This window comes from Lissotriton vulgaris, chromosome 1_1 (genome assembly GCF_964263255.1).
Source record: "Lissotriton vulgaris chromosome 1_1, aLisVul1.2, whole genome shotgun sequence".
Lineage (NCBI taxonomy): Eukaryota > Metazoa > Chordata > Amphibia > Caudata > Salamandridae > Lissotriton > Lissotriton vulgaris.
The window spans coordinates 434,972,367-434,997,268 of record NC_141685.1 but is presented as its reverse complement, the minus strand read 5'-3'; the positions used below and the strand labels follow the sequence as shown (position 1 = coordinate 434,997,268).

Below are 24,902 nucleotides of genomic sequence, written 5' to 3'. Positions count from 1 at the left end.
CAGTGAGTGCAACAGAAGGGAAAGTGTTGGATAGCGGAGGGGTAAACATTACTATTCCCACTCCAGGTAGAGCAATAGTAGGGAAAGTGTTTGGATAGCGGAGGGGTAAAAATGTCTAATCCCACTCCAGTAACAGCAACAGTAGGAAAAGTGTTGGATAGCGAAGGGGTAAAAATTATTATCCCCACTCCACTGAGTGAATCAGTAGGATAAGTATTGGATAGCGAAGAGGTAAAAATTACTATTCCAATTCCAGTGAGTACAATAGTAGGGAAAGTGTTGATAGCGGAGGGGTAAAAATGTGTATTCCCACTCCACTGAATGCAACAGTAGGATAAGTGTTGGATAGCGGAGAGGTAAAAATTACTATTACAACTCCAGTGAGTGCAACAGTGGGGAAAGTGCAGGATAGCGGAGAGATAAAAATTACTTTTCCCACTCCAATGAGTGCACCAGTAGGGAAAGTGCTGGATTATGGAGGGGTAAAAATTACTATTCCCACTCCAGTGAGTGCAACAGTAGGGAAAGCGCTGGATAGCAGAGGGGTAAAAATTACTATTCCCATTCCAGTGAGTGCAACAGTAGGGAAAGTGTTGGATACCGGAGAAAAAAAATTACAATATACACTCAAACACTTAAAAGATAAATATATAAATAATAAAAAAATGAATACAACATAAACAATAATTTGGAAAATATATATATTAAAAACATAAAAAGAACACATATTTTAATATTATTACATATAACAAAAACATACAAAAATTATATGCAATAAAATATTAAATACATTTACAAAACAATTTGTCTTTTAAACTAGAAAATATTTACAAACAAAAAAATTAATAAAAACATAAAAGCATTTATTTTATGTCCAACCCTACAATACCACACCAATAACAAAACACTTCAACATTTCTAATTACATTTATTTACAGAATTAACATAATTATTAATCAATAAAAATTATTATTATTATTATTATTATTATTATTAATAATTAAAAAACGAATAAACATTAATTGATTACACACACTTTAACACTATAATATCCACAACACAACCCTAAATTAAACTATACAATAATAAAACAGAATTAAAACTTATTTTAAAATTAAGAACTATTAATATTAACGACTAATAATTAAGTAATTAAATTTTATTTAATACACACCCTTTACCCCTTTACAAGTAAAAACGCACAAACAATAAACATTTGTCCAAAATAAATATCAAATAATTACCATTAATTAACATCGATGTATTAATTATTCAAACACAAATTACTTCCCACCTTTTACTCCTATGAACACCACATCACACACCTAAAAGTAATTACACGTATTACTATAATTAATTGCCAATTAATTAATTAAAATTGATTAATGGCCAATTATTGATTCAATAATTAAAAATAATGTAATTTCCACTCTTTACACCTATAAAAACCACAACACACAAATAAAATTAATTACACAATTACCAAAATTAATTACACATTAATTAATTAATTAATTATGATTAACCAATTATTAATAAATAATAATACATTACTTTACACAAATAACACTATAACATCTCAATTAAGCAAATCCTAATAAATAAAAACGAATAAATTAATTTAATATAATTGAATTACTACCCACCCTTTTCCCCTATAAACGCACAACCTACTAGGGAACAAAAAATTCAAAATTCAAATTTAAAAAAATTCATACTTTGAATATAATTAAATTACTTCCCACTCTATTCCCCTATAAACTCACAGCCTGCTATGGAACTAAAAACGCAAAATTGAAATAACGAAAAGTGAATACATTTATTATAATTAAATTACCTCCCACCCTATTCCACTATAAACCCACAGCCCGCTACAGTACTAAAAGTGCAAAATACTATTTTTTTTAATAACTACTAAAAATTGAGCACATATATTAAAAATACAAACAATTCTTATACAAAAAAGATACATCACATACATATAACATATACTAAAATACATAACAATAATAAAAAATGGTATTTTTATCAACTATATTTTTGCAAACGATATTAAACACTTAGGGGTCTATTAGGATGTCGTGCAGATCGCCATCGCCCTGCCGGCGGTGGCGGGCGGTGATGATCCCCACAACATCACAGCACAATTTACCCCTTGCCATATTACTATGGCGGGGGTACCGTGACGGACAGAAAGTCCGTCTGCCGCTTTTCCGCCAGTTGGATTACCGGCCAGGCGGGAAAGGCTGACAATATGGTGGCGGTGCCTTGCAGGCACCACCATCCATATTATCATGTGCAATTTGAAAGGCCTTTTCCTGGCAGCAATACCGCCATGGAAAGGCCGGTGGAAAATGCTTTGGGGGCCCGTTACACGCCCCCGGGGGAGTGGCGGGCTACACTTTAGGGGGTACCTATGATACCCCCTTCATTGGCATGCACAAGGTGCCTGTCATGTTGTGCATGCTAATGCACAACATCCATATTTTACATTGCGGCGGGTGCAGCACCGCCCGCCGCAATGTAAAATATGTGGGAGAACACCGCCAGGGTGGCGGTAACATCCTAACGGGCCTAGCGGGACTGCTGCACCTCTGGCGGTCGGTCCCGTTTGCCGTTACGGTGGCAAGCGGATCGTCGCCTTTCAAATTGCACATGATAATATGGATGACTTTCCGTCCGCCACGGTACCCCTAGCCATAGTAATATGGTGGTGGTAAATAGTGCTGTGATGTCGTGCAGATCGCAACCGCCTGCCACTGCCGGCCGGGCAGTGGCGATCCGCACGACATCCTAATAGACCCCTAAGATATTTTTTAAATTGATATTACTTACCTTTAGTTGATATTCTTGACCACGATATTCTTGCTTTCGATATTTCTGACCCATAATATTAATGACTCGATATTTGTGCAACTCAATATTTTGTACCCGAAATTGTGTGATGTCTGTGCACCTGCTTTTTATAACTCTTATAACAATTTGCTATTGATTGCTATTGTTCTTATAAATGTAATTTATTTTGCTTCTTTATTAACATTTCAATGTTTTCATCAGTATATCTAATTTTTTTTGCCTTTTTTAACATTGTTTTGAATGTGAACTTGCTGTTTACATGTAATGCCATTCTCTTGTTCTTCTATAATGCCTTTTAAAGTCTAATAGTTACAAGTACATTTGTTAAAATCTTTTAGAGAAAGTTCAAGAAGAGATTGACCGAGTGATTGGACATGCAAGAAAGCCATTGATGGAAAACAGAAAGAGCATGCCATATATTAATGCAGTAATTCATGAGGTGCAACGGTTCACCAACATATTTTCTTTTGCTGTTCCTAGACAGTCAACTAGTGATGCAACAGTAGGAGGCTTCCATTTGCCAAAGGTGACTATGTTTTATATGAGCGTAATGGTTAAACATGTTTAAGAGACAGAATAATGTTTGATGTGCCACTGTGCGTGGATTGTGGCATTTTTCCGACCTTTAGCTTGAAATCTTTCAAACAAACACGAGCCATCAAAAAACTTTGCATGACAATACAATTTGCCTATCTCTTGAATCTGGAATTACCTCCACAATTGAAGACTTTGGTGAAACCATTAGCATGCATGTTTTCCTGGGATACTTATCTGTTCTAATACACTAGTTATTCCTAGGATACTTATCTGTTTTAATGTACTAGTAATGCAGACTAAATGACTGATGTGATGCCTCCTTCTGGCTTGATATTTCTGTCCTATCAACCCCTCAAATTTCTTCTATACCAGATCATCATATAAGTGTGTGACAGGGCCTATTCCCATCTTCTGAATAGGGAGCAACTGATACTTTTGATGTTCTCAAAGCAGATTTCAGATATGTATTTCTTCTAAATAGGTTAGTGTTGCACACAGGGTAAAATGTTCCTGTTGTTGCTGCTATTTTGGGCAACTGCTATAACTGTTAAGGATTTTAAAGGGTATTTTTAGCCTGATATTTTAATAATTGTTTGTTTGTAAAAGCTTTTATTCGACACTTTGTCATAAAGCCAACACACATATAATACACATAACATAATCATCATTAAAAATTTGTTAGAATTAATAAAACATTACAATCATTCGTAATGTTGAAAGTGCAAATAAGTGCAAAGTGCATAAGGTAGGTCCAGGACCATCATTACACAAAGAATTTTGTGAGGTGATTCATTGCTCATATGTTAAGAGAAAAATATGCATACCGGGTTTCTTACAAGACCAAATCAAGTATTAAGAACAATTATATACAATTATAAATAATTAAAATGCCAGAAGATAAAAACAGTTTTATCCTACATTAGCAGTCAAAGTTTCTTTCTAATTATGCAAACACCATGGAGATACCTGCTCAAACCAAATGTTATTAGCTTACTGTTCGAAGATCTAAGTATACGCTCTGCCTCTTTGAATGATCGTGTGCCCAAGTTTTTACAAAGGGGTATGATCCATTTCTTGCGCAGTAATACATATGACGGGCAGAAAAAGAGGATATGAGCCTCATCTTCTTTCAGTTTTAGGTCACATGATTTACAATATAGGTCTTTATTTGCCCCTCCCCACCGGCAAGTATTTGCGTTTATCTGTAAGACCCCATATCTAAATTGGAGGTAAACAGATTTGGCCAGGGGTGGCTCAATTTCGTCCATGAAATGTTCAAACGAGGGGTGATCCTTAAATTGCAGGAATTTATGTGTTAAAGTACCAGTAGCACGTTCGTATACATTAATGTTCACGTAATTCCAGTAGGCAGATTTTACTTGGTTCTTACAGATGTTTGGCGAGGTAATTGACATTGCTGGTGTTTCCCAGAAGTGTGATAGACCTATTTTTATGAACCAATGGAATACATGTCAGCCACTTAATTTAGTTAAAAGAATCCAGCTCCCTAACTTCCAATAAACCTGCTCTATAGTCAGCAAGTTCCGGAGTAGACCATAATCTCACCCAATAAAGCAGTGGCCTCAACCAACATAAATATTCTGTACGTTTTAGACTGGTGTCTAAATAGACCGGCACTAGAGGTGTTCTTACTGGCAGTCTTAGTAGACGTCTAAAAAACATATTTTCATCAACATCGAATGATTTTTTTGAGTAAGGCCCCCAAATCTCAGCCCCATTCAAGGCGGCAGATTGAGCTTTAGCTTTGAACACTTCAATCGCAGGGGTTATGGCTTTTGATGTGCTCCCACCATGAATCTTTAGAATGGGGAGGGAGTTCTGTTTTAGTGTTAACCTGCTTTTTACTAATTGGTTTGTCCAAGACATTCTGCTATCCAGCCTGATACCAAGATAATCAAAGGAATCTACATAGTCAAGTTTGGTATTATTTAGGGCCAGGTTCTTCTTAAATGATTTGGGGGGATTAATGGTCATATACTTAGTTTTAGATTAATTGATTTCTAACCCCTTTATCTCGCAATAGCTGTTAAATTTATTTATTAAATTTTGCAAGCCTTTTGGTGTTTGGGATATTAGGATGGTGTCATCCGCAAATAACAATGCTGTAACTGCCTCATTGCACAGTTTAGGTGAATAGTGGTTACATTGGGCTAGGTAGTGGGGAATATCGTTTACAAACAGGGAAAAGAGGGTTGGGGCCAGTACACACCCTTGTCTTACCCCCCTTTTCACTGGGATGGCTCGGGTAAGTTCACCATTTCTTCCCCACCTTACTTTAGCGAAGTTATCAGTATGGAGTTTTATAAGGTTAGCCAACAATTCATCCGGGGCACCCATCTTCCTTAAACATTCCCATAGTAAGTGGCGGGGAACAAGATCGAACGCTGAGCGTAGGTCCATGAATGCAACATATATTCTACACTTCTTTATCTTAATATATTTCCAGCATATACACATGAATCTATACACTTGATCCACAGTGCTTGTCTTGGATCTGAAACCTGCCTGGAATTTAGAGAGGATTTCAGATTCATCTATCCAGTTTAAAAGCCGATTTAAAATATGTCCGGCAAAACATTTTTGTAAAATATCGATTAAACTAATTGGTCTGTAATTGCCCGGGTTATAGCGATCCCCATTACTATTTCTGCCCCTTTCCACGTTTCAGGGATCGGGGTTCCCAGTAAGATTGAATTACACAAATAGTTTATATAGGGGCACCATACATCAATATTATGGGTAAATAAATCACCGGGTAATTTGTCCGGGCCTGGAGCCTTACCTGCCTTTATTGCTTTTATCGCACACTGAGTTTCTTTAATGCTGAATTGCACAGGATTAGTACGCTGGGTAGAAGAACCGGGATCATTATACTCAGCAGATGACCCTGCTTGGTCATACAAAACCACAAAGTGGTCAAACCAGACCTTTTCATCCAAAAAGAAGTCCCTATTGGAGCTGCCTGTTTTGTTGTTTTTAGCTATCAAATTCCAGAAGGTGCATTGGTCGTGCCTCCTGGACCTCATAGGATCCTAACCTTAGATTTTCGTATAAGGGGATGATATCTGAGAAGGTGTTATAAATTCCCAGGAGCGTCTCCTCTTTTGCTAGAATATGAGGCCATTTAATTGCCTTCCTATTGTTGGAAACAACAACCTCAGCTACCCCTCTCTCACTTTCCATCTTACTATCGTGTTCCAAAAAAGGGTCAGATAGTAGCCCTAATTGTAATGGAAAGTGATCACTCTCCGGTCTGTTCACGACCTTAAGGGCCAACAATAAATACCAGAGATTAGCTGAAATCAACATAAAGTCGATCAAGGATTTAGACAACCCCTTGCTGAAAGTATTGTTAGCCGGTTTATCCGGGTCTAGTCGACCATTGCATGCCCTCAAGCCATGGGATACAGTCAATTCATATATTTGCATAGCAGCCACTGTGCATTTTACAGACTTTATGTTATCTAGGGGAGGGATGTCAAGCGCTCTGTCTTCATTTTCCAATAATTTTTCGAGCCCCATTATGGGCTCGAACTGGCAGTTGAAATCCCCGCCTATGAATATTTTAGAATCAGGCTCTAAATTACACAGATAAGAGCTAAGTTGTTCTATAACCAATGATTCCTTATTATGCGGGGAAGGTCTATTGTAGACATTTATCATGTGAACATCACCCAAATCTCTCGTGGCTAACTTGACGCCAAGTAAATCATTGGAAGCAAAGTGCAAGGGCGATACAACAACATCCAGGGATATACTTATCCAGATTATTAGGCCCCCAGAGGGTCTACCTCTTGCTGATGCAATTGCCCCACAGAAAAATGTTTTATATCTTATCTTATCAAAGTCTTATAAAGCGCTCGCACACCCAAAGGTTTCATGGCGCTGACCAGCAGGGGAACTAACTTACAAGAGGCCGTTAGCACTAGGCCGCAACCTGGGTGAACAGCCATGTTTTTAAGAGCTTCCTAAATGGAAGAAGGGCAGTGCATGAGCGAAGCTCCTGGGGGAGAGAGTTCCAAAGCTTGGGAGCGAGGGTGGCAAACCTACGGCCTCCTTTGCGCAACAGCTTGTAGCGAGGGACAGTCAGGAAGATTTGGGAGGCAGAGCGAAGGTTGCGGGAGTTGGTGTACCTAAGAAGAAGTTTTTGGATGAACTGTGGGCCAGAGTTGTGAAGGGATTTGAAAATCATGCAGGCCGATTTGAAACTAACGCGGTGTTGAATCGGAAGCCAATGGAGCTGCCTCAGAAGCGGTCTGGCGGACTGCCATCGGGGTGGTGATAAATCAGTCTCGCTGCCTGGTTTTGTGCCAGCTGTAGACGTTTGCTAAGGGTGACAGGTAGACCAAGATAGATGGCATTGGCGTAGTCTAAGTGAGACAACACCAATGCTCTTACAACCTGCGTCAGAGCAGGTCGAGTGAGCAGCCGACTGATCTTCTTTATTTTCCGTAATTGAAAGAAGCAGGTGGACACAACGGAATTGACCTGAGGTTTTAAGGAAAGCTCATCATCGATAACTACCCCCAGGCTTTTGACTGATCTAGACGGCGCAGGTGGGGACCCCAGCTTAGATGGCCAGTATTGGGGGCCCCAGAAACGGTGACTATCGCCGAACAGGACCAGTTCCGTTTTTCCCGGGTTCAGCTTGAGTTGATTCACATCCATCCACCGGCAGATGTGGAGCATGGTGTTTTGGAATTGGTGGATTGAATCAGGGGAGTTATCAATTGTGAAAGTGAGCTGCAGATCATCTGCGTAGTTAAAGGTAGTGACTTTAAATGAATGAAGGGACTGAAGCAGAGGGAGCATGTAAATGTTAAACAATAACGGTGAGAGGGAAGAGCCCTGGGGAACTCCACAGGTAGTGTGGAGTTTGTGGGAGGAGAAAGGGGGGAGTCCGACCGCTTGGGTGCGATCGCAAAGAAATGATCTGAGCCAGTCTAGGGCACGGCCGCAGATGCCCACCGATCTGACACGGTCGAGGAGGATGTTATGGTCGACCGTGTCAAACGCGGCCGACAAATCCAATAAGACCAGCGCTTGAGGTATTCCCAAGTCAGCACTGAGGCGTAGGGAGTCCAAGACCGCTACGATAACTGACTCGGTTGAATGGGCTGGTCGAAAACCGGCCTGTGACGGATGTAACACACCTGACTGTTCAATGAATAGTGAGAGGTGGGAGGTGACGTGCGCTTCCAGTACCTTGGCCAAATACGGAAGCAGGGAAATAGGTCTGTAATTCGAAAGGGTATTGGGATCCGCTCCTGGCTTTTTCAGGAGAGGCAGTAGGACTGCATCCTTAAACGATGCCGGTACAGTCCCTTGGAGCAGAGAGGTATTAAGAAGACTCAAAGCCGGAGTGGGGGCAGCGGTAAAAACCGTCTTTAGTATGTGAGAGGGGCAGCAGTCATGTGGGGAGCCTGATTTTACCCTGTTTAAAAGGGATGCGAGGGTAGTAGTGTCCAGAAGAGGAAAGCAGTCCAAAACTGGGTGGTTAGGTGGATGGGCCAGGACAGGCAGGTCCGGGACAATGGCAGGAATGCTAGATTTGATTAAGGCAATTTTATCCAAGAAATATTGATTCAAGGTGTTGCAGAATTCTTGACTGGCAGCGGGTTTACACTCAGTTCTAGCGGGGTTCGAGAGTTTTTTAACAATGGAAAAGATCTCCTTAGGACTATTGTTTGATTGCTCAATTAAATTGCAGAAGAACTTAGATTTGGCAGACAGGATAGCTTTCATATTGTCTGCGCGGGCAATCAGGTAGCTGGCCCTATCAGGGGAATTATAGGTTCTCCTCCATGCACGCTCTTTTTGCCGAACAAAGAGCTTTTTTTCCCTCAGATCCGATGAGAACCATTTATGGGCTTTGGAGTGCCGAATGGTGTTGCATTTAATGAGAGGGGCGTGGGTGTCGCTAGCAGCCTTGAGCCAGTTAAAGACATCTGACTCGGCGGAATTGAGGTTCGAGTTTTGGGCTGGTTGCGAGTCAATTAAACTTTCCAGGAAAGCAGGGGTGTCTAAAGTACCCCATTTCCTGATGAGTCCCTGTTCAGTGACTGCCTTAGTTGAGGAATCAGAGATGGAAATGTTAAACTGAATCAGAAAGTGATCTGACCAGATGCACGGCGAGACAGTGGGGGGAGAGATGTCAACGTGGGTGCTCCAGACATGGTCCAAAGTGTGCCCTCCAACATGGGTCGCGACATTGATATGAGGCAGAAAGTTGAGTCCAGCAAGAAGCTCCGTGAGCTCCGTGGCTGCAGGGCCTCCCTTCGTACAGTTGAGCCAGTAATTAAAGTCGCCAATGAGCAGTATATTGGAGTAGTCAGTGACCAAGGAGGACAATTGATCACATAGGGAAAAAGGAAAACACGGCATGTTTTGGGGGGGTCTGTATAGCAATATGCATACAAGAGGTCCCGAGCTGGATTCTAGCTTAATGACCAAGTTTTCAACTTCGGTAAAATCAAGCGGTGCCATCTTAAAAAAGGTAAGATCCTTATTAATAATCGCAGCGACTCCCCCACCTGCTTTCCCTGTTGCACGGTCTGCCTGGAGGATGTAATAATTGTCGGGTAAGGCAGCTAGAACATCAGGGGAGGAGCCGGTGTTGAGCCACGTTTCCGTTAGGAAAAAGATGTCCGGTTTATGATCAGTAAGAAAAAGGAAAATGTCCAGGTGATGTTTGGGGAGTGACCTCGTGTTCAGATAGGCGATGTTGAGGTGTCGAGTAGTGGTGGAGATAGGCTTCAGAGATAAGGTTTGGTGACACTGGGGGGACGAAGATGGATGAGTGCTGGTTGAGGAGAGAGAAATACCTAATGAGTTCAGCGTCCCTTGGGTTGCCAGGGGCAGGCAGAGCCGCGAAGACTCAGCAAGTTTTCAGAGGAGTAGGCGATACGGACAGCGGAAGGCCTGGGCCCTGGGCCCGTCCCGGCGCGGACGGGCGCAGACGGGCTTGCCTTAGGCGCGCCTTCGGCGCGCCAGCGGCGCGCCCGCTGCGCGGCCGGGGGGGGGGCACATTATATACAGTCAGGCGAGCGAGTTAAAAAAGAACTACAGCGCCGACCCTGGGCTACTCCCAAGATGGCTGCTGCCCTCCCAGTCCCTATCCCTGTCACAGCGTTCAATCGGCTGCAGCGAGGGAGAGACAGTAAGAGAGAGGAAAAGTCGGGGAAGGCGGGCAGATTCAAAGAAATAGAAGCGCTGTGCAGCTAATGTGCAATAACACAGTCAGAGCGGTAAAATGCGGGTAGGTCCGCCGAAATACAAAACCAAAGTTAAAAGTACAGCAGTAATTTTTTAAAACATAAAACAGGCAGAGACACACAAATGCTCCCGGCTTTCCGCCTCAGGAGTGAAGAAAGTGGCCTACTAGTGCCTCGCGCTGAGTGTAAGTGAGGTTTATATACAGTCAGGCGAGCGAGTTAAAAAAGAACTACAGCGCCGACCCTGGGCTACTCCCAAGATGGCTGCTGCCCTCCCAGTCCCTATACCTGTCACAGCGTTCAATCGGCTGCAGCGAGGGAGAGACAGTAAGAGAGAGGAAAAGTCGGGGAAGGCGGGCAGATTCAAAGAAATAGAAGCGCTGTGCAGCTAATGTGCAATAACACAGTCAGAGCGGTAAAATGCGGGTAGGTCCGCCGAAATACAAAACCAAAGTTAAAAGTACAGCAGTAATTTTTTAAAACATAAAACAGGCAGAGACACACAAATGCTCCCGGCTTTCCGCCTCAGGAGTGAAGAAAGTAGCCTACTAGTGCCAAGTCTATGTACAATGTTAGTAGCCCATGTTTCCTGCAGAAGTATAATGACATGCTCCTCCATAAAGGTGCTCCAATTTCTATCACAGAGGTTTCTAGACAACCCTGCGATGTTCCATGACATTATCTTTAGGTCTCGGTTTGGCTTACAAAGTTCTTGGTTGGCTGTGAAGCAGTTACTTGTAATCAAAGATTCTCCTTCATTAGGTAACTCCGTGGTTTCCATATCAGGCACCTGGTCCCGAAGTACTTTGTTAGACAATGATGATGGTGAAACGTGACCCTCAATGCTACCATCAACAATTGAATCTGGCCCTTGATGTTCAGCTGCTTTTCTTCTGGGCAATTTCCCTGCCTGCGTTGGCTTGGTCTTTTCGTTTCCAGCGTTCATTACCCCAGAACTTGTCTTCGAAATTTTACTTGATTCATGCTGGTCCACACTGAGGGTATGGGAAGACAATCCATTAGATTCATGGTCTTCATTTATTTGTCAATGACCCCACCATGACCAGTTATTGTCCGATCCCAAATTTATCAGGGGTATTCTTTCGATTGGAGTCGGGGGATCGAAAAAAGAATATTTATTGACCATCAAGCCTGGCTGTTGTGGGACTCTGCTGTCTTGCTTCCATTGTATTGGGTAAAAATAACTAAGATCACAGGTCCCAATTCCTCGGTTGTTTCTTCGTGGCTGTTGGCTATATACAAGTTGAGCTACAGAGGGGTCTTTAAAGTTGACCAAGATGCAATCCCCTTCAATATCCTTTGGTCTTGTTCCCACCCAACTGACTCTTCGGACTTGGATAACTTGGCAATTGACAGTATAGGGTAGGGGTCTATTTTCCCTTAGCCAGTATAAGGTCTTATTTTTTAGTTCATCGTAAGACTCCCTTTTGTTGGGTTTCAATGGTGGAACACCAGTGAGAACTACCACATATGGTTGGCACCCTGGCGGAAGATGTGCATTAGGGACCCTCTTAGGCACCTGAGGATCAGTGCTGCAGTCAGATGTTTGGACATTGGTGTTATTGTTGTTGACTGTAGGTCCCATTCCTTTAGTTGATTTTGTGGGTGCCAAAATTCCAGGAGTGGTAGTATTTGATAATTGTTTTGTTTTACGCGGTGCTGGCTTTGGGGGGACAGCCAGTTGCGATCTGTCATTGGTCAGTAAGTCTTTCGGGGGCTCCGTACTCAATCCTCCCAATACGGCATTAGTCCTGCTTGAATCTGCTGCCCTATCGTTCCTAGGTGGGCGAGGTGGTTGCGCTAGTTTGGTGGTTATTGAGCTTTTCTCCATTCTTACAGTTTCTTGGCCAATCTTTGAATGAAGTTTAACCAGCGTTTTTAGGGCAAAGAAATTATCCAAGGATGTTTGTTCGAATTTGTCCAAGCGGTCTGATAGCCCTTTCAGTTTTTCTGTTACTGGCAACAATAGGGATGTCATGAGGGATTGAATCAGTTCCATCAGCAGTTCTGATGCTGGTAGTTCTTCAGAATTGTTAGCTGAATCGATGGCCACAACGGTATCAACAGAACCATTTGGTTGATTACGCTCCGGAGATTCACTGCGTTCTATCACATTATTCGTAGGGTCGTTAACTACTGCTTTACAGTGAGTTCCCACATTCATGTAGTTTTTGCGAATTCTTTTTAAAGCCTTTAGTCTATAGGCTTTGCGTGGGGTGACTAATCTTTTACGTTTTACGGCAACCCTACCTGTCGTCTTAAGGGGTGATTGAAGAGTATGGTCTGTGGGGGCGTCGTGTATCGTTATTAGAGGCAAGGCCGGTGGTGCGGGCACTACAACATTTATAACGTTTCTGGTTCCAGCATTAGTTGATGTTTTGTTTAGAGGTGCCGGGTCAGGTGCAATTTCCAAAAAATCACTATCCGGTCTTAAATCAATAACACATGGTTGCTTGTCGCTAGGGATATGGGGAGTGTTTGATTCAGCTAGAGTGATGTTATTTGAAGGAGATTTGGCCTGCGCAAGAGACCCCATAGAGGATCGCTTGTGTGCCAAGTATTCACGTGATAGTCTACGTTCTGCTAGTATGATCTCCTTCTCTACCACAGAAACTGCAGGAGTAATAAAATTGTCCATGGTCCCCAGCGTAGAATTTCCTCCTCTCCGTGAGCATCTACCTGAACGGGTAGCCATTGGGGAGTATGTAGACATATACAAATGCTTAACACAGTTAGATGTATTACTGTATTCCCTCTACACAGAGGTCCTCTAGCTTACCAGAAAATGTTAGGGGGATGGCCCGTCCCGGCCCCTGCTGTCCCCGGACGGCCACAGACGGCCCGCCCTTTGCCCGGGCTTCGCCCGGCGTCCCGCAAGACGGGCTCTCGCTTGATGTTATAGGCGAGGCAGTGGTGGGCGGGGCACTCAGGGGGCGCTGACCAGATGTCACGTGGTCAAGCAGGGACTCCTGGGATAGTGAGTCCCTGCCGCGCTACCCCTGCAGCCTCCTCAGATTGTACTTCCTCACGGCAGCAGTCACGGCAAACAGGCAAGGGCGGTCAGCGTTCTTGAGTTGGTGGGTCCACCCACAAAGCGAAGCGGCTCCCGCGCAGCGAGAGCGGCGAGCTGTTGAATCCGATTTCTGGCGGCAATCTCCCACAGTGTCACTGGGCTCAGTAGAAGGGACACACAAGGCAGGTGTTTCTGTTTCCTTTTACCGGTCTGCCGGTGGTGGGCGGGGCACTCAGGGGGCGCTGACCAGATGTCACGTGGTCAAGCAGGGACTCCTGGGATAGTGAGTCCTTGCCGCGCTACCCCTGCAGCCTCCTCAGATGGTACTTCCTCACGGCAGCAGTCACGGCAAACAGGCAAGGGCGGTCAGCGTTCTTGAGTTGGTGGGTCCACCCACAAAGCGAAGCGGCTCTCGCGCAGCGGGAGCGGCGAGCTTTTGAATCCGATTTCTGGCGGCAATCTCCCACAGCGTCACTGGGCTCAGCAGAAGGGACACACAAGGCAGGTGTTTCTGCTTCCTTTTACCGGTCTGCCGGTGGTGGGCGGGGCACTCAGGGGGCGCTGACCAGATGTCACGTGGTCAAGCAGGGACTCCTGGGATAGTGAGTCCCTGCCGCGCTACCCCTGCAGCCTCCTCAGATGGTACTTCCTCACGGCAGCAGTCACGGCAAACAGGCAAGTGCGGTCAGCGTTCTTGAGTTGGTGGGTCCACCCACAAAGCGAAGCGGCTCCCGCGCAGCGGGAGCGGCGAGCTGTTGAATCCGATTTCTGGCGGCAATCTCCCACAGCGTCACTGGGATCAGCAGAAGGGACACACAAGGCAGGTGTTTCTGCTTCCTTTTACCGGTCTGCCGGTGGTGGGCGGGGCACTCAGGGGGCGCTGACCAGATGTCACGTGGTCAAGCAGGGACTCCTGGGATAGTGAGTCCCAGCCGCGCTACCCCTGCAGCCTCCTCAGATGGTACTTCCTCACGGCAGCAGTCACAGCAAACAGGCAAGGGCGGTCAGCGTTCTTGAGTTGGTGGGTCCACCCACAAAGCGAAGCGGCTCCCGCGCAGCGGGAGCGGCGAGCTGTTGAATCCGATTTCTGGCGGCAATCTCCCACAGCGTCACTGGGCTCAGCAGAAGCCTGATATTTTAATAATTGAGATCTTGCTGTTGCACTTTGTTTGAGGGCTCGGAGTCGCCATTCTGATTAGCGGTCCAGCTCTCTTTGAGATCACACCAAAAAATGTAGACAGTTGTGCAACTATTCAGCAGACATGCACAGCGGGCTTGCCGCTGTTGTGCAAATGGGTTTCCACTTAAAAGAGTCAGAAAACATTCCAGTCACGGACCTTCTTTTGGACCCATCCATTTATCACAAAGGGTTATAGGTCCTACCAATGAGTAATGCCATCTTTTAGATACCATCTTTTCTAATCAATCAATCAGGAGTTTGTTAAAGCGCAACTACTCACCCATAAGGGTCTCAAGGCGCTAGGGGGGGGGGGGGGGGGTGCAGGTTCCATTCCATCAAGGAGGGGGTCTGTCGAAGAGCCAGGTTTTGAGGTATCTTGCGAAGATGGAGAGCGATGTTGTCTGTCTGAGGTGGAGCGGAAGGGCGTTCCATGCTTTGGCCGCGAGGAAGGAGAAGGAGCGGCCTCCCGATCTGGTCTTTCTGGCGCGGGGGACCACGGCGTAGGAAAGCTGGGCTGATCGTAGGGTCCTTTGGGGTGCATGGAATTTGAGTCGGCTGTTCAGGTATGCTGGTCCGATGCCGTGGAGGGCCTTGTGTGCGTGAATCCGATTTCGGGTGGCAATCTCCCACAGCGTCACTGGGCTCAGCAGTAGGGACACACAAGGCAGGTGTTTCTGCTTCCTTTTACCGGTCTGCCGGTGGTGGACGGGGCACTCAGGGGGCGCTGACCAGATGTCACGTGGTCAAGCAGGGACTCCTGGGATAGTGAGTCCCTGCCGCGCTACCCCTGCAGCCTCCTCAGATGGTACTTCCTCACGGCAGCAGTCACGGCAAACAGGCAAGGGCGGTCAGCGTTCTTGAGTTGGTGGGTCCACCCACAAAGCGAAGCAGCTCCCGCGCAGCGGGAGCGGCGAGCTGTTGAATCCGATTTCTGGCGGCAATCTCCCACAGCGTCACTGGGCTCAGCAGAAGGGACACACAAGGCAGGTGTTTCTGCTTCCTTTTACCGGTCTGCCGGTGGTGGGCGGGGCACTCAGGGGGCGCTGACCAGATGTCACGTGGTCAAGCAGGGACTCCTGGGATAGTGAGTCCCTGCCACGCTACCCCTGCAGCCTCCTCAGATGGTACTTCCTCACGGCAGCAGTCACGGCAAACAGGCAAGGGCGGTCAGCGTTCTTGAGTTGGTGGGTCCACCCACAAAGCGAAGCGACTCCCCCACAGCGGGAGCGGCGAGCTGTTGAATCCGATTTCTGGCGGAAATCTCCCACAGCGTCACTGGGCTCAGCAGAAGGGACACACAAGGCAGGTGTTTCTGCTTCCTTTTACCGGTCTGCCGGTGGTGGGCGGGGCACTCAGGGGGCGCTGACCAGATTTCACGTGGTCAAGCAGGGACTCCTGGGATAGTGAGTCCCTGCCGCGCTACCCCTGCAGCCTCCTCAGATGGTACTTCCTCACGGCAGCAGTCACGGCAAACAGGCAAGGGCGGTCAGCGTTCTTGAGTTGGTGGGTCCACCCAAAAAGCGAAGCGACTCCCCCACAGCGGGAGCGGCGAGCTGTTGAATCCGATTTCTGGCGGCAATCTCCCACAGCGTCACTGGGCTCAGCAGAAGGGACACACAAGGCAGGTGTTTCTGCTTCCTTTTACCGGTCTGCCGGTGGTGGGCGGGGCACTCAGGGGGCGCTGATCAGATGTCAAGTGGTCAAGCAGGGACTCCTGGGATAGTGAGTCCCTGCCGCGCTACCCCTGCAGCCTCCTCAGATGGTACTTCCTCACGGCAGCAGTCACGGCAAACAGGCAAGGGCGGTCAGCGTTCTTGAGTTGGTGGGTCCACCCACAAAGCCATTCTGATTAGCGGTCCAGCTCTCTTTGAGATCACACCAAAAAATGTAGACAGTTGTGCAACTATTCAGCAGACATGCACAGCGGGCTTGCCGCTGCTGTGCAAATGGGTTTCCACTTAAAAGAGTCAGAAAACATTCCAGTCACGGACCTTCTTTTGGACCCATCCATTTATCACAAAGGGTTATAGGTCCTACCAATGAGTAATGCCATCTTTTAGATACCATCTTTATTAATCAATCAATCAGGAGTTTGTTAAAGCGCAACTACTCACCCATAAGGGTCTCAAGGCGCTAGGGGGGGGGGGGGGGGGGGTACAGGTTCCATTCCATCAAGGAGGGGGTCTGTCGAAGAGCCAGGTTTTGAGGTATCTTGCGAAGATGGAGAGCGATGTTGTCTGTCTGAGGTGGAGCGGAAGGGCGTTCCATGCTTTGGCCGCGAGGAAGGAGAAGGAGCGGCCTCCCGATCTGGTCTTTCTGGTGCGGGGGACCACGGCGTAGGAAAGCTGGGCTGATCGTAGGGTCCTTTGGGGTGCATGGAATTTGAGTCGGCTGTTCAGGTATGCTGGTCCGATGCCGTGGAGGGCCTTGTGTGCGTGGGTGAGCATCTTAAAGGCGATTCTCGCCTCGATGGGGAGCCAGTAGAGTGTGCGCAGGTGCTGGGAGATGTGGCAGTGTTTTGGCAGGTTGAGGACCAGTCTTGCGGCGGCGTTCTGGATGTTCTGTAGCTTGCTGATGAGGTTTTTGTTTATTCCAGCGTAGAGTGCATTGCTGTAGTCGAGTCTGCTGGTGACCAGGGCGTGAGTGACTGTCTTTCGGTGTTCGAGGGGGATCCATTTGAAGGTCTTACGAAGGAGGTGGAGGGTGTGGAAGCAGGAAGATGAGACAGAGTTGATCTGGCAGTCCATTTTGAGCTCGGAGTCCAGGATGATTCCCAGGTTGCGTGCGTGGACTGTGGGGGTGTGCGGGTTTCCGAGGGCGGTGTGCCACCAGGTGTCGCTCCAGGCGTCGGGGTTTGGGCCCATGATGAGTACTTCTGTTTTGTTGATGTTTAGTTGTAGGCAGCTGTTTTTCATCCATTTGGCGACGGCTTCCATGCCTTCTCGAAAGTTGCGTCTGGCGGTGCTGGGCTCGTTGGATAGGGAGAGGATGAGCTGGGTGTTGTCTGCATATGACACGATGTTGAGTCCGTAGGTTCTGACGATGGGGGCAAGTGGAGCCATGTAGATGTTGAAGAGCGTCGGGCTGAGGGAGGAACCCTGGGGGACTCCGCAGGTGGTAGGTGTGGGGTCCGAATGGAAAGGGGGGAGTCTGACCCGCTGCGTCCTGCCGGAGAGGAAGGAGCAGATCCAGTCGAGGGCCTTGTCCTGGATTTGTGCATCGTAGAGTCTGCATATTAGGGTGCGGTGGGAGACTGTGTCGAACGCCGCTGATAGGTCGTGGAGGATGAGCGCTACTGTTTCTCCTTTGTCCAGTAAGGTGCGGATGTCGTCTGTTGCTGCGAGGAGGGCGGTTTCCGTACTGTGGTTTTTTCTGAAGCCGGATTGGGAGGAGTCGAGGATGTTGTGTTCTTCAATGAATGTGGCGAGTTGGCTGTTGATGGCTTTCTCGATGACTTTCGCTGGGAACGGGAGCAGGGAGATGGGTCTGTAGATTTTGAGGTCGGTGGGGTCCGCTGAGGGTTTCTTTAGGAGGGGGTTGACCTCGGCGTGTTTCCAGACGTCGGGGAGCGAGGCGATCGCCAGGGAGCGGTTGATGGTTTGGCGGAGCATGGGTGCGATGGTGTTGGCGGCTCTGTTGAAGATGTGGTGGGGGCAGGGGTCCGTGGGGGCCCCTGAGTGGATTGACTTAATTGTCTTCAGTGTGTCTTCGGTGGTGAGAGCTGTCCAGTCATCAATCGCTGGTTTCCGGGTGTCTGGGGTGGTTGGTGAGGGTTCAGTGTGTTGGTTGTCTTCGTCGAAGTTGTCGTAGATGCTCTTGTTTTTGTGGTGGAAAAAGATGCTGAGTTTGTCGCAAAGGTCTTGTGAGGGAGGGATGTCGGTAGACTCGCTGGTGGGTTGGGCGAACTCCTTGATGATGCTGAAGAGTTCCTCGCTGTTGTGTGCGTGGGTGGAGATTCTGTCTTCAATCGCTTTTTTCCTCGTTTCTCTGAAGAGTTGATGGTGGGCGTTGGTGGCGGCTCTGAAGTTGTTGTGGGCTTCTGTGGATTTGGTGTTTCTCCAGGCCTTTTCGAGGCGGCGGCATGTGCGCCTGGACTCTCGAAGTTCGGTGGTAAACCATCTGGCTTTCTTGGCACGGGTATTGTTGTTTTTCTTGAGGGGGGCTATGGTGTTGCGCTGTTCGAGATCCATCTATGCAGGGTTCGGGCTGCGGTGTTGGGGTCGTCGTTTTCCGCGATGGTTGGGGTGGAGTTGTTGAGTGAGGAGGTGAGCTGGTCATCGGTGATTTTGGTCCAGTTTCTTTGTGGAAGCAGGTGCTGGTGTCTGTGAATGGTGGGTGTTCTGAAGGTGAAGTGGACGCAACAATGGTCGGTCCATGGGAGTTCGGTGGTGTGGCTGAAGGTGATGGAGTTTCCTGTAGTGAAGAGGGGGTCGAGGGTGTGTCCTGCTGAGTGCGTGGGCTCGGTCACGATCTGGCGGAGTCCAATGTTGTGGAGGTTGTCCAGGAGGCATGTGGTGTTGGGGTCCAGTTGATTGTCGAGGTGGAAATTGAGGTCTCCCAGCAGGGTGTAGTTGGTGGATGCGATGGCCTACGGGGAGATAATGTCCGTGATGGAGTTGGTGAAGGGTCCGCGGGGTCCAGGGGGTCGGTAGATGAGGGTTCCTCGGAGGGTGGCGGTGGGGCTGGCCAGTATCTTGAAGTTAAGGTGTTCCATCAGTTCTGTGGACTCGTCAGGGAGTGTGCTCAGGCGGAGGCTGGATTTGTGGACGATGGCGATTCCTCCTCCTGGGTGGGTGGGGCGGTCCTTCCTTGAGATCTTGTATCCTTGGGGGATGGCGATGGCGATGTCCGGTCCCGAGGGGGTGTTAGTGCAGGTTTCGGCGAAGAATGCTACGTCTGGGGTGGTGCTGTCGAGGAGGTCCCAGATTTCTGTGGCCTGTTTGTGGAGGGATCGGACGTTGAGGAGGATGCATTGCAGGGTCTCCGGTTCGGTTGTGTTCTTGTGGGCGGGTTGTGCTGGATCCGTGTTCTTGGCGGTGCTGCAGGTGTGCCGGCAGCGGTGACAGCTGAAGGGTCCATGGGTGTCGGCTGGTGATGCTAGCTTCTAATGATAAGGCGCTAAAAGTTTTAAAACCTCCTCAAGTCACTTGGTCTGACCATTTTTTATCCTACTGACCTTGACCAGTCAGCTCAAAAGACCTATCTTAGTCTAAACAGCCAATACACTTAAAATCACAAATAAGATACTCCAAAGGAAAAATCAAATGCTCTGCTAATTCTTTATGCACAATGTTTCGTAGTGTAAAAACCCTCCCTGAACCATCCTCAATGGTCTCCACTTTGGAACCCTTATCATCACGGTGTAACGAATTGGCAGATTCTTTTCTCGAAAAAATTCAGAACATCTATATAACGTGCTACCAGTCCCCCAAAACTGGCAATAATAGATCTAAGGATATCCTGCCTGGAGCAAGTCCATACTCGCTGAATGTGATCCCTTCCATAAGACTAGACAATGTAACAAATATTGTGAGTAAAATTAAATCTGGCTCTCCCAAGGACCCGGTCCCCCCCTCGATATATACATAAACATAGGCACAGCTTGCTAGGTATAATTCCCTGCAAATCCTGGCTGAGTTCAAAACGTTTCTCGAAATTCCTTTGCAGGCTGGCTGATTAAGACTCAACATAGTCGAAACACGTTATGCTACTAGCCATGCTGGAATAAAGTTTTTTGAACTGTGGACAGTGGTGGACTTGATTTCACGCTCAAGGAGGTGGAATGTGTTTTTTCTTTTGGCATATATGGGGAATGACACCAACAAGCCCCGGTCTGCTAGGCTTGGGGTTCCTAAGCATTACTGGTCATTTGGAAATATTCGGATACTCCGGACTGTGGCGTCGTGACTCTGCGCGTGAGGACAGGAGGATTCCATCATCTGAGATTAATCATGATCTCCTTTGGATATTAATTTATGGACCCACAGTAAAGATTTTCTGTATGGTGTGGACTTCTGTAGCTTCACTTGTTCCTTCTGTCATATTCTTCGCAATTTACTTCTGACCTTGACTTGGAGCTGTTTTATATACTGTGGGACTGCCACACTTAGTTCCCTCACTACAATTCCGTCTACGGACTTCTGCTTTTCGACACTACGATATTTTGATATAGGCTGTGTTCTGTTGAGCCGGAAGATTCAGCCTACGCAAGGGATTGTTTAACTGCGCCTATGTACAGATACAATTGAGATCGTGGTTCTTGTGATTGAAAATAGGATTGGGATTATCACGTCCAAGGCCAATACTCTGGGTCCACTCTACAAGTCTACATGTATACTTTTTCCCCTGAGGAAGTGCCTTTTACAGGAACGAAACGCGTTGGCTGTTGTCCAGTGTTTTTATGAAGATTAATAAAGAACTTTTGAAACAAAGTGACCAGTTTGTGACTTGTTCCCTGATGCTGCCTCCACTTATGTATTGAATTTCGTCTCTGGATTTCCAGTGGGACTGAGCTGCAGCAGGTCCCATGGTTGGCTGGCATAGGACTCAGCTCTATATGGGACTATATGATTGATGTGCTCAGCTTAGAGTCAGCTGTAGGTTCATTTGTTGTACTAGATCTTGAATTAATTGACTGTTGGGACACAGGAATGAGGCATTGTGGTTGATGGGGTTTTTTAACACCATCGCTGCTAGTGATATTTTCCTCCTGTGCTGGAATTTTCAAAAGTCCATTGAATATGACGAGCTGGGCTCGTCATCAGCCTGGTAGGAGGCTACTTCATGACGAGCCCAGCTCGTCATGAGCCTGGAAGGGGTCAAGATCAGTACAAGTGAGGACCTAGGTACAGTGTGCTCAATTGAAAGTGTGAAAGGAGAAATCTTCTTCGGATTGACCATGGCAATAACTTCATTAGAAGGAAGCCACTGTATCCTGATTACAAATTTTTACTGTTACTGTTTACTAAGTTGTACATTGTGTCCCTTGTCAGTGTCCATGAATACCACATATACATGTAACCAATGAGTAGCCATTTATGGCAATGCCTATGATTAAGATTCAATGGAGTCAAAATGCGTTATGCTACTAGCCGTGCTGGAATAACGTTTTTTGAACCAGTGACAGTGGTGGGCTTGATTTCACGATCAAGGAGGTGGAACGTGTTTTTTCTTTTGGCACATATGGGGAATGATGCTACCCAACAAGCCCTGGTCCGCTAGTAATTGTTAGAACGCAGATTTATCTTCTCATCCTTGCTAGTGGGAGTTGCTTACGGATGAATTGTATATCTTACGTCTCTTCCTTCTTTCTTCCTCTTCCTTTTCACTTTCTTTTTCCTTTTCTTTTTCTTTTTTCTTTCCCTTTATTTTTTTCATAAATTCATGAATGTTATTGTTTACCGGACACACCCATAGCAGGAGACAGAAGGGCTCTACACATTGTATATTGCACGTGGCAGCTGACGATGCTGTGCATGCTGGGAACATGAGTAGAGGTAATGATACTAATTTGAGAAAAGTGGCTGATTAGCCCATCCAGGGCTTAATGATGATTGTTTATCACTTTGCCACCACATTAATACTTTCTGCAGGGAACATTAATATTACGCAAATATGGCATTGCTGTCTGATAAGAAAAGTATCTCTATTATGTTTATGGGGGTGTCAAGCCCATCCAGGGCAGAAATGCTGTAGCAGTTTTTATCTCCAAAATTACTAAAATTACTAACTGTATTTGCAAAGAATTGTGATTATGATATCGATTGGATTGCGTATTTAGTGGTAACAATGTACCAGCACCATGTCAAGATTTACCACTTTAAGACCGTTAAGACCGCGTTAAGATGGCGCTAATCAGCTGGAAGGAGCTTTTCCATCTATCTCACCCACGTACTACAAACAAAACGTGATAATCATGCAATGAGTTACACATGGCCGTGCCAGTACACCTCAACCGTGTCCTACAGCAGACATGCAATTCATTTTGTTTTAATCTTTTTATTAAAGTTTTATGCAATTTTGTGAACAGCATAATCAACAAAGGTAAACAAGATTATGGTCTCAAGTACAGCTCAGTTAAATCATGTAAGTGACATCACAACATTCGAAACTACAGTATGTAACAAGAACTGACGTTAATTCAGAGAAGTGTTCATTAAATCTACATAGTCTAATCAAAAGGGAAGGATCACTTGTCCTGCATAACATCGGGTATGCGGGAATGGTTCTTTCTAGTCCCAATAAAAAACCCTCATGCACGTGAAGTGGCGATGTTAAGCGGTATATCTTGATTCTCCGCTGACCCTCACACGTGTCTGCATAATCATGGGGTTTAGTGGTTTATGCAACCTCCGCCAGGAGGTAATACCCTTTGTTAAAAACAGTAGTGACCATTGATAGTGACTGTGACGTGATAAAGTGAAAATTGTAAAAAGTCTCTCTCTTCCAGACAAATATTTTTAATAGTTCTGGTTTCTGGAGGCAAATTTAAAAATGATGTAGGTGAACAAGAGTGATTATGACTCTTTCACACTAAAAATGTGGTATAGGTCGACATGTTTCAGCCCTTAGTCGCCAGACATACTAGACAAAGGGAAAAGGGTATAGGGAAACACATAGGACTAATCGACTGGTTTATAAATACCAGGAACACACATAACGCACAGTGGCGTAGCAACTAAAAAATGGCAATACTTCAAACTGACTACCCTAAATCTAGGTTAGGGTCAACTCTCTCATATTTGGCGAAATAGCATATATAAATCCCTGTGATTTACAAGTTATCTGGTCATTTGCTGATCAATGACTGGTGAGTTAGCAAAATATCATTGGTGGTATTCAGGTTTTTAATTTTTACCCTGGGCAGCGTGTGCTTCGCTCAAATGTACACGGAGACTTAATTGTTAATAGCACTCATGACCGCTGTTCATTTCTTGTGGGCGGCTGGGGTTCAGTTAAGTGCTGGACTGATTGAGTTTCACTAGTGGCTAGCTATCTGTTTCATCTTATACACATTAAGTGAGGGTGAAGTGGCGTTTCTCAAGTACAGGCTTAGGATGGAGTTATGCGCCAGATTAAATAATCGTATTCTCCACATTGAGCAAATTGATATCATTATATAACATACCTTCGTTTGTGGTTATGTTAAACCTAATCAGGATCCAGGTGGGTCAGGGAGGCCTGCTACGACAATGAATGATAGTTCAGTAAAAGTTTAAAGTTTTAGGATACATTACAGTTTGCTCTCTCCCCTACATTCGGTCACTCCGTCATTCTGCTTGTACGGACTCTGCCAACGCCGGTCCCGGAAACAGGTTGTGGTTCCGTGGTCACGTATTTGTTGTTGGAAAAGAGGAAGAAAGTGTAGACAGACTATTGAAGGCCAATGGCGGTCTGTCTTTTAGTTCGTACGAGTGCAAAATAATTCAGGGAATTTTTGTAAAATGTTTAACATATGTGCACTCGAAATTCAAACTATAATTGAGTTACAAAAATATAATTAAGTTACAAAAATATCAGTACTGGTTTAGACCAATAGAGACCCAGGATCACAATAATACCTATTGTTGGTGTTTTTGCACCTAATTCACTCCTGTTCAAGGATCAAAAAATGTAATTTAATTAACTAACTCCATGTTCAGAGGTTTTACTGAAGGCCAAGTACATGAATAAAAATATCGAGTTAGACCAAGTGCTTTTCTTCTTTTGTTTTGTTATTTGGCAAGTTGTGATTGTATCCTTTGTTTTTACTGTTCATTTATAGATATTGCCCCATGGTATACTGTCATTGAGTCCTTCTTGGTCCGTGCCAAGTCTGTGTACCCACCGTTGCTCTTTTTCAAAGAGGATCCTTTCAGCATTGTGGTCTTTGTTTTGCAAAGTTTCCAAAATTATCCACTTAAGATCATTGACTGTGTGCCCTGCTTCTAAGTAGTGGTTGGACATTTTCGTCATCATCTTCTTACACTTGACATTGCTTCGGTGTTCACATAGGCATTGCTTGATCTTTCTGCAGGTCATTCCTATGTAACGTTTTCCACAAGGACATGTGATCATATAG

The 24,902-nt window shown here is 45.9% G+C and overlaps 1 protein-coding gene across 1 annotated transcript in view; it reads left to right on the top strand.

Moving 5' to 3' along the window:
- LOC147747312 (cytochrome P450 2J2-like) overlaps window positions 1–24,902 on the top strand; it is a 307,172-nt gene that overhangs the window by 260,248 nt on the left and 22,022 nt on the right. The window contains exon 7 of the mRNA XM_086953059.1: window positions 3,195–3,382. Within this exon, the coding sequence (XP_086809185.1) occupies window positions 3,195–3,382 (188 nt within the window). The remainder of the gene's footprint in view (window positions 1–3,194; window positions 3,383–24,902) is intronic.